This window comes from Sphaeramia orbicularis, chromosome 9, assembly GCF_902148855.1.
Source record: "Sphaeramia orbicularis chromosome 9, fSphaOr1.1, whole genome shotgun sequence".
Lineage (NCBI taxonomy): Eukaryota > Metazoa > Chordata > Actinopteri > Kurtiformes > Apogonidae > Sphaeramia > Sphaeramia orbicularis.
Window position 1 is genome coordinate 13,951,740 of NC_043965.1, and position 14,644 is coordinate 13,966,383.

At 37.0% G+C, this 14,644-nt stretch overlaps 2 protein-coding genes across 2 annotated transcripts in view; both read left to right on the top strand.

Annotated features, from left to right (window-relative positions):
• The window catches only part of notch1b (notch receptor 1b), a 58,316-nt gene extending 55,426 nt beyond the window's left edge, over positions 1-2,890 (top strand). The window contains exon 34 of the mRNA XM_030143045.1: positions 93-2,890. Coding sequence (XP_029998905.1) covers positions 93-1,472 — 1,380 coding nt within the window. The 3' untranslated portion in view covers positions 1,473-2,890. The remainder of the gene's footprint in view (positions 1-92) is intronic.
• Positions 2,891-3,607: 717 nt separating this feature from the next.
• Positions 3,608-12,255, top strand: ubac1 (UBA domain containing 1). Its single transcript, XM_030143046.1, has 10 exons — positions 3,608-4,042; positions 5,484-5,604; positions 5,709-5,782; positions 5,890-5,997; positions 6,167-6,269; positions 6,652-6,760; positions 6,977-7,241; positions 7,607-7,693; positions 8,722-8,860; positions 9,777-12,255. The coding sequence occupies exons 1-10, from the start codon at positions 3,905-3,907 to the stop codon at positions 9,890-9,892; spliced, it is 1,260 nt and encodes a 419-aa protein (XP_029998906.1). The 5' UTR covers positions 3,608-3,904; the 3' UTR covers positions 9,893-12,255.
• Positions 12,256-14,644: the final 2,389 nt, after the last annotated feature.

The following is a 14,644-nucleotide window of genomic DNA, read 5'->3' on the forward strand; positions in this document are numbered from 1 at the left end:
TTAAACTGTAAAACAATTATGAAATATCTGTCTTGAAACATTCCTCATGCATCCGAAAATCTAAAATGTCATCTCCTCTCTCTGCACTTCAGGAGGAAACCCCGCTATTCTTGGCTGCCAGGGAAGGAAGCTACGAAACTGCCAAGGTTTTACTGGACCACTTTGCCAATAGAGAAATAACTGATCACATGGACCGGTTACCCAGAGACATTGCCCAAGAAAGAATGCATCATGACATTGTGCGGCTGATGGATGAGTACAATTTGGTACGAAGTCCTCCCATGCATGGAGGGTCACTCAGCACTACCTTGTCCCCCCCTCTGTGCTCACCTAATGGCTACCTGGGCAGCATGAAACAGCCCCAGCCTCAAGGTCAAGGCCAGGGGAAGAAGGCACGCAAGCCCAGTGCAAAGGGCATTGGCTGCAAGGATGGGAAAGACATGAAGGTGAAAAAGAAGAATTCCCAAGATGGGAAGAGTGGCAGCCTGCTGGACAGCTCTGCAGTTCTGTCTCCAGTGGACTCATTGGAGTCCCCTCATGGCTACGTCTCCGATGTGGCTTCACCGCCCATGATGACCTCACCTTTCCAGCAGTCGCCATCTGTATCCCTCAACCATCTTCAGGGAATGGCTGACCCACACCTGGCTGTAAACCACATGGTCATGCCTAATAAGCAAGAGCTAGCGCGAATGCAGTTTGACCCGCTGCCTCCCCGTCTCACCCACCTGCCTGTGTCTGGTTCTGGGGGTCAGGGGGCAATAAACGGCCAGTGTGATTGGCTCACCAGGATGCATGGGAACATGAGCCAAGCCAGCCAGTTCAACCCCCTGAGAGGAGCTCCTGGTGCACAGGGAGGGCTGCTTCAAGGAGGGCAGCACAGTATGATGACCTCCCTCCACAACAACCACCCCACCACCAGCCTGTCCCAGATGATGTCCTATCAGGGGATCCAGAACAGCCGACTGGGTCCACAGCCCCACATGATGCAGCAGCAAGCTCAGCAGATACAGCAGATGCAAAACCTCCAGCAGCTCCAACAGCAGCAGCAGCAACAGCAGCAGAGCATCCAGCTGCAGCACCAGAGCTCAAACACTACAAACAGCCAGAACTTCATCAGCGCAGAGCTCAGCTCCCCAGAGCTCCAACAGGGCACAGGAAACTCCAGCATACCCATCCACACCATCCTGCCACAGGAGACCCAGATCATGCCCACCTCCATCAGTCAGTCAATGCCCAGCACTCAGTTCCTTACCCCGCCGTCCCAGCACAGCTATTCGGGCACAATGGACAACACCCCAAACCATCAAGTCCAGGTGCCTGACCACCCCTTTCTGACCCCCTCTCCTGGTTCTCCTGACCAGTGGTCAAGTTCCTCTCCTCATTCCAACATGTCTGATTGGTCAGAGGGCATTTCAAGTCCGCCAACGAGTATGCAGTCTCAGATTGGACATATACCTGAACAGTTTAAATAAAAACCTTGTGTCAATACACCCAGATGAGCTGCTGAATATTTTTGTAATAAAAAAGGCACTCTTTGTGGAAAAAAAAGAAAAAGGGCAAAGCTGTAAACAAGATTTAACAGGACTTTTTATATGCTTTTATACTAACAGCAACAACTGTGTTTCATCCATTCTTTTTATTTATTAATGTCTTATTTATACACATTGCCTGCTTACAGAAATTTTGGGTATCCATGGTGTTGGGTCATACACACGATGGAGAGAAACTCTTTTCTTCTAGTACTTAGTTTTCTGCAGCAAAGTTACATCGTACACACTGGGTATTTATTTTCTTGAGGTCTTTGACTATTCTTTTTTCATATTTCTGACTTTGTTTATACTTTTTTGTATAATCTTGTTTATAAGGAAAAATATGATTAAAGGGCATTTAGTAGAGCACATTGTAAGTTCTAGGATTTGTTTCAGTCTTTTATACTATGGGAAAGCAAGTTCATGTTAAGGAGGTTGTGAATGCTAACAGAAAACATGATGTATTTGATGCACAGGTTATTTTTCCTGTTTAAATATCACAATTCTCTGTGTTCATTAATGAAGTCAGTAGAAACCCTAATGTTGTGCCTCTAGATTGGATTACATCTGTGTGCTCATGCGGACACTGTTGTGGAGATGGCAGTGGATGTAATATGTTGTACAGTGTACAGCCATCTTGGAGATTGGCAGTTAAGACAGGCTTGTGTATTAGTCCTGTGGTTTTGGAGAACTGGCCCCGTCGGCCACAGTGTATGTTGTTTTTCAGAGGGAAAAGGAAACTTTTAACTTCCCCACTCCCTCCTATTAGTTTGAGCCTATGGCTGTGTTCTTCTTTTTGTAAATATGTTATGCATTTCCCTTGTAAGCAAGATTTTGTTTAAGAAATCTGATGTCTTAAGCATGCATTTGGATAGGTCTTGCACCAGTTAAAAGCCTCTAAAATGTCATCCAGAACAGAATATATATTTTATATTTTACCTTCCCATATGCATAGATAAAATTGAACTATATACAAATAGATGCAATATATTGTTAGGAGACATTTTTCTCATAAAAAGAAAAATACATAAATATTGAAATTTTATAAATTCATATTTATTTGTTGTTCTGTGACTTAAAAATCCACTGAGGCAACCACTTGTGCATATGTTTTTGTTACAGTTTGGTAAAATAAAAGAAAAAAATATTGCTATGGCTATGTTCTCAGTTGCATTCATTACAATTGTTTTTGAGATAATCCCTGTTATAGAGTGCAAAAATGTTTAAAGTAAAAAAAAAAACATTTTATGTGGTAGTGAAATTGTCATCTGAAATCTGCAAGAAATGTATTTTTCCTTTCCATTTTCATTCTGTAAAAATGTTTCTTATAATAAAGGGCACTTCTGTGTCTTAAATTTTAATTGTGTCTTAAATCTTAAAGACTTGTTTTTTTTCTCTTTTTTAGTTATCATACACGATTCAAAATTTAAAGTACAGATTCTGTTTCTATTTCACTTAAAATACTGCAATGCCTGGTAAAATAGCCATTTTCCATAACAAGAAATCCAGAATGAACACTGCCTCTGACAGTTGTGTGCACAATAAAAGTGTAATTAAATTCATACATATTTAAACATCGCACGTCTCCACATGCTGCAGAACACACTTCACTGCATTTTATTCCATATCATGGAATGGCCATATATAAATATTTTACTTAGCAGGCCTCTATCTCCCTCCAGTGGTGAAAATGTTGCAAGTCATATTAAGTTATATAAATTAAGCAAGTTATACAAATGAGGTAGTGTACCAACCAAATACTGCATATGTTTATTTTGTCAAACAAATGTTCAGTCAGCACACGTCACTGTACACAGTAAAAGACAAGGGCCATTTGTAGTCTGGGGTGGCAGCCTTCCATATTACATGTTGAGACAAAATAATAAAAAGAATACGTAGTACTCACAGTTATCATTCTGAATACAATTCATGTAATCACCCTGGTTTTTAAAAATTGAACTGTTTTCTTTCTGGTGTAATTTAGTAAACTGACGGAATGTCAAACGGCATACCTGATGACCTGGGCTACACAACTACGACTCCCAAGATGCACCTGCACTTACACAGTTAAAGTTCAAAGTTCAAGCCTCAACGTAAAAATAGGGTATTCGCTGGCTGGCCGCTTGTGTTCCCTGGGAAAAAAAATAAACAACTTGCCGAGCGACCTACACGCTAATCACTGGTAACCGCACCGAAAACCGACGGAAGAAACCGAAAATGGCCCACAGCTAATCCGCGGCCACACTTGCTCTGTTGTCGGCGGATTTACAGAACAACGGCTAGCTGGGTGCTAACGTTAGCACGCTAGCTTTGCCAGGAGCACATAGCAACCGCAGCTAGCTAACGTCACTGGACTGGTACTCTTTACTGCAGCTATGTTCGTGCAAGAGGAAAAGATATTCGCCGGGAAAGTGTTGAAAATACACATCTGCACTATGGACGGCACGGAGTGGCTGGAGGAGGTCACGGAAGACACCACTGTGGAGAAGCTCAAGGAGAAGTGCTTGAAACATGTAGGTTTTTTGCTGTGGCTGTCTCCCTTACAGCGTTTTGTCCTGTCACTCCTCTGCCTGAGGTGTTTGCAGCCTACCATGCCCTGTGTGTAAACTGTCAGTGTCAATGACACTGGCCTTGTATTTATAGTAACTGGGTAGACTCTGCTATTTATAATTTAGCAGGTTGGCTGCCCCTCTCCAGCTAGCTAACTACCAGTCCGACTCTCCCCCTTTTCTGTACCTACTGGTTTTTTCACAGAGGCATGCTGATCTGCAGACTGTCTATTATTACACACCTCATCACACCTTTCCTTCTATGGTCTACACTCTGACAAAAGAAGGTCTCCCCTGTGGCCATTTGAAAACACAACAAAATGTACAGATTCAGGGTCATATTCTTTTTTTATTACAAATATGAAGGTTAAAATGCTTATTTTGTCTAGGTTTTCTCTTTGTTTTTTTTTTCTGTTTTTTTTTTTTTTTTTTTTTCTTGCATCCCATTAGTGTTGTTGTAGATTTAGTGTTGTTGGGCGTTTTATATCAACAGTGTACTTACGTTGTTCACCATTATGTCACACTCATATTTGAACTCCTAACAGAAAATAAATCAATCAAAAGGCCAAACATTTGTTTGGTGTCTCATTGTTAACAAAGGATTTACTACTTTTGTGTTTTATATCTTATACAAGTCTATGCTTTACATGTTAAATTGTTTGTCTAAATTGACATTTAACTTTCAGTACAGTTCGAAGTAAGACCTTTAGGTAGGAATGTGCTGATTGCTAAATTATGGATTCAAGACTTTCAATTGTCATTCAACAGATGAATGAATGATGAATGAAATTATGATTCACAGGAGCTACAGTGAAATGAACATGTAAATATACATGCTCATTTAAAATAGAAATAGAAAACAAAAGAGCAAAGTACAGGTAATATTAATAAATATATCAACATAGAAGGTTTGATATAACATGTTAAATTATATATTTTGGCTGATAGGAGAAGTCAATACCAGTGTTACTTTCTTTTTTTGATGTTTTTGTTGTTAATTATCCTCCCTTGACAAAGAAATCTTCCTTATAAATAATTTTTAAAAGTTGCCAGTATTTTCAGGTCTTTTAGCCCTACATCACATTGTCTTTGATTGAACACAGATTTAAGCATACAAATTTATGAAAAAACAAACAAACAAAACTTTAGTATTAAACTAAAAATAAATATCTGTCACTGCCTTCGGTGAAAAGACATCTTATATGCCAACACCGATATCAGCTATCAGCAAATGTATTGATGCTTTAGGTAATTGGAACTGTGGGGCTCTTACAAAACAACTAAATGAAATTAAGCAAAACCAATGGATAAACTAGTCAGAATATTATGTGTTTGTGTTTCTTCTTTCACAATTATTTAATCATCTTCAATATATTGTTTATTTTTGTATTTATTTATTTTTTAGTATGTTCATGGGAGCCTAGAAGATCCTAAAACACTTACCCACCACAAACTAATACATGCTGCTACAGAAAGAGTCCTCACTGACACCAAAACAGTTGCTGATGAAAACCTTAAAGATAAAGGTATGTAACATCTTTTTCAGAAATATTGTGGCATTATGAGAAACAACTCTATACAGATATCCAGATTGTCTGGGTCTCAGGCTGAAGTTTTTTGTGTATTGCAGATGTTTTGCTGCTTATAAAGAAAAGACCACCACCAACCCCCCCAAAGATGGCAGAAGTTAGTGCAGAAGAAAAGGTAAACTTTATTACAGAATAATAATTAAGAGTTTTGAGCCTTGTTTTACCTTGTTTTTTTTCTATTTTGAATGCTGTTCTTTCTGTTGTCTGACATCATGATTTCAGAAGAAACAAGAAAATAAAGCTCCAGACAAAGATGCAATCCTAAAAGCCACTGCCAACCTGTCCACACGCCACACAGACCGCACTGTCACCCAGCACAACATCAGAGACGTAGGTTTATATTTAACATGCTGATTTATGAAACATTCATATAATGTCAGTAAGAATAAAATGAGTTATTAGAATTTTGGTGGGTGGTGTGTCAGAGTTGGTATCGAGTTTTGCTGTGTGTCTGTGTCTGTTAATGACCATTGAATTTTATTGTCTTAATTTTCATCAGTTTCAGACGGAGCTTAGAAAAATCCTGGTTTCTCTCATTGAAGTGGCGCAGAAGCTTCTTGCCTTGAACCCTGATGCTGTTGAACTGTTTAAAAAGGCCAATGGTAAAACTTAAACATTCTCAATACAATTTCACAGAAATCTGTATACTATATTTCCACAACTTGAGCAACTACTAGCATTTATTATCTGGTCAATCATCCACACATTCTCTAAGCTTCTTCCTTTAATAAAAGCTCACAGTAGGCAAAAGGTTTTTATTTTATTTTATTTTTTATTTTTTTTTATCACAGTCATCATGGATGGGATACCAGTCTATGACACATATCTGACTGCATTAAGTCACACATACATATACAATTTTAGGTTTGGTGTTCAATTCAACCTTTGTAAAGTGGAGAAAAAAAAGGTTCCTGCTGTTTTTTGTTATTTCGGCCACACTACCTAGATGTAGTTCATTCTCTTTTTTATGTTTGTATCTTGCAGCGATGTTGGATGAAGATGAAGAGGATCGAGTGGATGAAACGGCTCTTCAACAGCTCACAGAAATGGGGTTCCCTGAAAGCAGAGCCATCAAAGCTCTCAGATTGAACCAGTGAGTTTGTTCTTTTTCTATCGCAACTTGTTAGCAATGAAGCAGACTGACTGAAATGTATCTACAGCAGCAATGTTATCAAATAAGTTCTGGAGGCTTAGAACTACTCCATATCCTTCCTTTTCTTGTACATCCATACAACACTTGTCCTAAAAACAAAAAAGTGGTGAAGCCATTGATTTCTCTGTTTTGCTGTGACTTACTGACATATTGCAGCATGTCTGTGACACAAGCCATGGAATGGCTCATCGAACATGTCGATGACCCCACCATAGACTCTCCACTTCCTGGCCAGGACTCTTCAGGTGCTGCAGGTGCTACAGCTGCTGCCACACCGGGCCCCTCTGCCTCAGCCTCTGGCTCTAACCTCCTTCGCAGCCTTTCTAGCCAGTCCAGCACAGATGAAAGCATCAGGCAGGACGAGCTCACAGAGATCTTTAAGAGAATCCGAAGGAAACGGGAGTTTAGACCTGACTCAAGAGTGAGTAGCTTTTTCTTGTGGGATTTTTTTGGGGGGCATCATCATTTGCATAAATGATAAAGGTACCTTAGCAGTCACCTTCATCATTTATGCCAGGACAAATTGGCTTTGACTCTTAAAAGTAGGTCAGATTTACTTGCCTCATACTTTTCATATTGTTTCCATCATTAAAAACAGTTCCACTAACAAAGCACTTGCACTATGTAATTTTAGAATGACATTGCAATGTGTCATTGCAGGTAGTTAATATGGGATGCATTGGGTAGTTGGGCCATGTGTTTGACTCCATAATACTATGACTCTGGTGTTATTGTCTTTAACTTCGAGATGTTCAGAGCTTACAATGTGTGTCTTTGTTTTTGCAGGCTGTCATTGCCTTGATGGAGATGGGCTTTGATGAAAAGGAGGTGATTGATGCTTTGAGAGTGAATAACAACCAGCAGGACGCAGCGGTAAGTTTTCATACACAGCCAACTGAAACAAGTTAAATCTGACGTTTCAGTTTCTTAGAGAGATTCTTTTTCAGCTGTTCCACTTCTTATTTAGATCAAACGTATGCCCTTTTAGGCACCTGTTAGACATTAGCTATGTTTCCATCAACATATTTTTTTATGTATTGAAGTATTTAGGAAAGGTTGGTGAAATGGAGAAAATTTGAGAAACTTAAAAGAAGTCTGCTTTTCCATTGTTGTTTGCAATTCCAACAGCTGAAAGAATTACTTCAAGAATGCATTAAGAATACTTCAAACGGATTGTACAGTAATCTGTTACCATCACATTTTTTCACCTGTAGGTAGTTTTTAGAAACATTGTTTCCAAATAAGTTCTGACGATGTTGTGACTTTATTTGGAGAAAGATAAAGTACAAGTAATTTGTGTTTGGATTTATTATAATTTCATGATGCATATGCAATTTCATGTTAATTTATTTCACAGTAGAAATATACAGTATATTTCATTTGTGATTTGTGTTAAAAGTTGAGCTAAAATAAGCCACAGGTAATGCTAAGATTAAGATAACTACATGTCCCATGAGGCTTAGCATTTCCGAAGAAGTACAGGGAAATTTTCACGGAAGTAGATGTATGTATGCCACGAGTTGTGAAAAGTTGTATGTTTTTCAAGTTGCCGCACGCAGTAAAATTAATGCGTATTTTTTAACCGAGAGTCTCGCTTCGTCATTTTTGGGCGTAATTTGGATAATTACAACAGATGAAGCAAACACTGAAATTACATTACTGATCAAAAGATGATAAAGCAGCTCAAAAAAATCACATTAAGCACAAAGACATGGTTCAAGGTTTTTGGTGGCATAAAAATGACTTCATTTCAAGTTACATTACAGCTATGTGTTGCTATATTATGGGATACATTATTTGTAAACTCAACTACTGTGTCGAAGCTACGTCTTTTCTTGCATCTATATATTCTAATAAGAGAATAGGAATTGGGTTTCTCACTGTGCGTCTCTGTCTTGCAGTGTGAGTGGCTATTGGGAGACAGGAAACCTTCTCCAGAAGACCTGGACAAAGGCATCGACACCAACAGTCCGCTTTTCCAAGCCATTCTAGAGAATCCAGTGGTCCAGTTGGGTCTAACCAACCCCAAAACTCTACTTGGTACAGTAGTTGTATTCTGTAAACATAAGCAATTATGATGGATTTAGAAATGGACAAAATTGTCAGCATTATCATACTTTAAAACTTATTCTGTCACAGGTTAGAGGTAGTTATTGTTACTGTTATAAATCATAATTTTTAAAAAATTCTTTTAAATTCTGTCATTCTGTAAGATTGGATGTACAGATGTTATACCAGAAAATGACATCTCTGCAGTATTAGTGCTCTACTATTACAATATCACTGTACAGGCCGATTATATGAAAGCAGCTCTGTTCACTAATGGCATTAAAAATATTTGTCATGGTCTGATCCCAAGTGGACAGCTTCAATGCCAGGGGTGAATATATCTGCAATATAAGACACATGGAGGACACGCTTGGATTTGATCAGCCAGACCACTTTCACATATGGTCTGGGATGCAAAAGTCCACATAACTTTATCAGTTAGAACCCAAATGTGTTATGGGGCCTATTGAATTGCCACATACTTAGTTGTCCTCTTGTAAGTGGAAGCAGATACTAATTTGCATACTAACACAGCCATATTAAGGATCTTAAAAGTGAATTTACAATATAGGGGGAAGAAATTGAGTTTTTATAGTTCACATAATTCTTTTTAACATCTAAAGCACCTAAAGATTCAGTCATCACCAGTAAAAACAAATACACAACGGTATCGTATTAATGTTCAGGATGTATTTATTGATTAAAAATGTTTGCGCATACATTGAATAATGGCCAGTAAAATATTATGTCATTATGATCTAATATCTGAATCACAATTTTTTAAAAATCTTTTTATCTAAAAAGACTTGGGGAAAGTCTTGTGCAATACATTTAATACTAAAAGCTGTATAAAGGCCAGGTTGTGTGAAATAACACACGCCGCTGTCGGCCTTATGTTTGTGTACAGCTTTTGAAGACATGCTGGAGAATCCGCTGAACAGCACCCAGTGGATGAACGACCCTGAGACTGGCCCTGTCATGCTCCAAATTTCCAGAATCTTCCAGACCCTCAATCGCACATAGAACCTCCTGGTGACCCCCACCCCCCTCTTCTCTCTCTCTGTGTGATTGTGGCAGCTTGAGAGTGTGTTGGGATTTGTGTGTCTGCGTGTGTGTATGGCTGTATGGATGTGTGTATCAGTGTGGGGCAGATATAGCCGGAAAAGTAAGAGTATGAATTAAGACATTACACATATAACTATTTATAATAGTACAGTTAAAACACTTATACAAAGCAAATGTTAACATAAACAATACTATTACAGTAAAGATTTAAAAAAAGAAGATTTAGTATGTTTTTACATTTAATGAGAACAATTTATAGTTATGACAGACATGATTTATTTTATATAATTTCTCCATGCGCAAAAATGGACATCAGACATCGATTTAATGTTTACACTTAAAACTGTTTTTGTATGTTTTGCAATATTTAAATATCAAATACAGTTTTGTCTGTCTCTAAATTGTTACATTTCATCAGTGGTGAATGTGAGGACCTCTCTGGGTATCAGGTTTTGTCTTATTCTCATCAAAATTAACTTGTTATGATTGAGAGACTGGTGGTCGAAGCTGAACGGGCTTTTAATACACAATACCTCCATCTGCAGTCGACTGTGAGAGCCTGCCTGCGAGGTCACTGTATGTCACGCACCTCTCCAGCTTACAGACATTTTATTTTTGTCCTTGAGCATCTTCAAGAATATTTATTTAACTTTTCTTGCCTTTTAGAGCAAATCTGTACACTAAAACTGTTTGTGTCTTAGTCATGTTTTTACGAGGAAATCTTCTATATTAGGCCTGTGTGTTTATTGTCGATGTGCTCTTGAATGTCATACTATCATCATGTCGCCCTCATTAAGCACTTGTTCACCTCTATAAATATCGCTCACTGCAGCACCGGGTAAAGAGGTCTCCTGGAAAGATTTAAAAAAAAAAAAAAAAAAAAAAAAAAAAAAAGAAGGGTTTCATCTTTTGTGTCAAAAGGCTGTAATGTGAGATGTTCAATGATGAAGCTGAGCCTAATCAAAAGGTGTTTGCCTTTTTTAACTTTTGAATGAATGAAGATGCATGCTCACTTCATGCTGTAGGAGTGTAAGCATCTTAATATACACACAAATAATAATAGTGATGATAATAATAATAATGGAATACAAGATGAAACCAATGTTGGTCTTTTGGTTTACCTTGTTTTTTTTTCTGTTAAGAGCAATGCTGTCAAACCAAACCAAAATGTCATTGTATAACCTGCCTTTGTCATTTCATGTGACCCATTGGAAAATACCCTGTATTTCTGTGCAATATCAAGGACTTGGTATTCTGACATATATTTGATTTGAGTGTTAGAGCTGTGTGAACTGCAATGGGTAGTGTGTACTCTAATATTAGCCTTTGCATTGAATACTTAGCTACAAGAAGGTTAGCTAAGCCTCTCCGAGTTGTAAAACAATATGAAGGGTGGTGTGTATTGCCAAGATTTTGAGTGTTTTTATTCAATATTTAAAATGTGGTATTGATGTGACTTTCTGCTCAGGGAGGCTGAGATTGTTTTTTTTTTTTTTGTTCTTTTTTCTTTCTAAATCTGCCATCTTAGCAAACCTCTGCTCACCCACTTATAGTTTGGCATTTGAAACTGGCTTTTACTACTCTGCCTGGAACTTTGTTTATGAATTAAGAGCGCCACAAGACTTGGTTTCGTAAATGCAATATTTGAAAACTATTTAAATGTTTTTAGAAAAGACGTGTCTGTTTGAAATATGTACTATTACATTATTTATATCAAAGCCAAAATAGTTATTGTTATTTATAACATTTTTAGCAAAAAGCTAAATCTACAAATGTGAACAAATGAAATGATTCAAATGTTGTTTTTACAAACCATTAGAAAATATGCTTTTTTTGAACTGGAGGAAATGGTGCGATCATAAGTAGTGCAACTTAACTGAATTCTGGAGGATTTCCACACAGCGTCCGGGAGCCGGGTGCGCACACACAGTGCCGTGGACGTTTTATCGCGGCCACAGTGACCAGCTTGATCTCACCGCCTCCATGCTCTTATATCAGCATGCCTATCAAACCATCTCACTCCTGTAATATTTTGAAACGAGCATCAGGAGGCTTCTTCATTTGGAGAAAAAGGTCCAGAGAATAACAGTGGCATCTCTTAAGTAAGAGGATGGTGAACAGGAACAGAAAAACGAAGTCCAAAACTTTCTAGGGACCCTGTGAGGACTGTTGGAGTCACAAGTTATTGTTTTCACTCAGCTTTTCATGCAGGACTGTCCCACATCAACAGCCTATGCAATATCCTCTCACACTCTGTTCAATGGCCTCATGGCAACTGGCATCAAATCACTATTGCATTAAAGTTATTTTTTGTGGCTGTATTCTTTGCATTTTTTTTTTTTTTTTAATACTGTCTTAGTATAACAAGGGATGACGAACGAATGGCAGTGGGGAATCTCTTGGCATGTAAGATATTTTGTTTTTTCTTTTACAGGCTATCAGAAATGTGCATTTCACAAATAAGAAACAAAATTATAGATAACATCCAAATCAAGTAATGATAAGACATAACTTAGTTAATTTTTTTATTATTTCTGTTCAGTTTTGAGTTGCTGCTGCATGCTTTTGGTGAAAATAAATGTTCATGTGTATTTTTATATAAAATGAGAAAGGAATGTGATATATTTACTGTTAGTGCATGCTTACATGATCAAGATTTTAGTTAGGTGTTTTTACAGCAACTTGATATCTTGAGTGCAGTACAAGCTATGAAATCTACTAAGGTATTTTCCTAAGTGAACCGCATTAACGCTTGGAGTGAATATGCCTAAGATTCATTCAAGACTATTGTCACATTGTTACTAAATGTGATGTTGGAGAAAGTAATTACTGTTGTGAATGTGTGTATAAAAGTCCTATATTCTTAAATCACATAAAATAAGTATTTTCAAATAAAATATGCTAAAAACAACAAAAATATAGAGGTGGCTGAATCCAAAGAAAAGTCCACATTTCTCATCATAAGGTAAACACCTGAATGTGAACTTGAACCTTGAACTTTACTTGGAACGTAAGTAGAAACAAAATACAAAGATGAACAAAAGCCATAGAGAAACCACAAATTTAAACAACATTCTAGAGTATTGAAGGCAATAAGCCAACCAAAAAAAAGAGCACAAGGTACAACTACCTCATTGTGGATCCTCAACAATGTTTTATGTTGAAATTTATGTCAATTTCAACAATCAGCTTAAAGATATGAAAGATCTACCAAACAGAAAGACCAAATATCAAAGAAAAATATGAAAAACATTCCTGATATCAAACTTTCAAATTCAAAATGCAAACATCGAAGAACAATCATGAAAGAAATACTTAGAAATCAAAATTGATGAATTTTTGAACTAAATTCCAATTAATTACAAATATCAGCCTGCCTTCCTGACATCAAAAAATTTTAGCCATTAAAGGAAAGTGATGAAAAAAATGACAAAAACATGAAAGAAAACAAAAGAAATACCATTCATCAAAGAAAAAGATGAAAGAAATATGAAATTTTCAAATGAATTCTAAACATCAAAGAAATTTTGGAAATATTAACAGGGAAGGAAGAATGACGCACCAAGGAAAACATGTAAGACCAATAATCACAGAAAAAAATGACAGATGTTCCAAACTTTAAGAGTCCAAATTCCAAAATCTCACTTTAACCAGCTGCTGTACCAGAACAACTCCAAACTTAAAATACAACTCCTCATTTCACCACTAGATGTCATTATTAGTCAACATCACAAATGAAATACTGCAACGTGAAGACAATATACATACAGTGGCAGAAGAATAACATAATTTTTCACAAAAGTAATACTATATTTGAGTAAATATTCTATTTAGATATAATGAATGAGACTATTTCAAATGGAAGTATCATTCTGGTTTTATGAGGATTCTTCTAACATATTTACAGTGCATTGGAAAATTAATCTAATTAGCTGCAGGATATAATCAACTGGAATAAAGAGCAAAGATCCCCTCTGGTAGAAATGGACGACTCCAAAGAATATTCCATATTTCTGTATGGCAGGAGAAAACAAGTACTGTTCAACTTATAACAGCATACCAACAGATTTATAGATATGAACAAATATTGAAATGCTGGCATATTTTCGGAAAGTGTTTGAAGGGGGATAAAAAAGGCAGGCAGGAATCACTTAGCAGGATGTCTGCCAGCAGTAGGAAGCTTTGAAAAATGGGAATATTAGAGGAATAATAACTTTCATTGACCATGTAAGCAGCATATTCGGCATGATGGATATCTATCACTTTTTGTTTTGCTTTCTCTGCTTGTCTTCCTTTTCACTTTGATTGTAAAGAAATAACATTCTTGTTTCACATACTTATGTGTTTTATTTTACTATACAATATGAGCTATTGTGCAAACATTATGTATTACATCAGTGTGCTAGTGATGTTGCACAAACATATATTACATAAACCAGTCTTGTAGCATCATTGTAATTTTAATTTTATCAGCTGTTTTTTTTATGTTTGTTGGTTTGCTGTTTGTAAAGCTGTCACAAAAGTTGAATAAATAGAAGTTTTAAAAAAACCCAGCATATTCGGGATATTATCTTTTTTCCCAATTATGGAAAAACTGATTGTCAGTGTGTATACATAGTCATTGATGTGTCTAATAGAAAGATTAGATTAAGTTTGGATGTGAAGATGCCTGTACGTTATCTGTCTTCACTGTGGAGTAGTGGTTCTGCT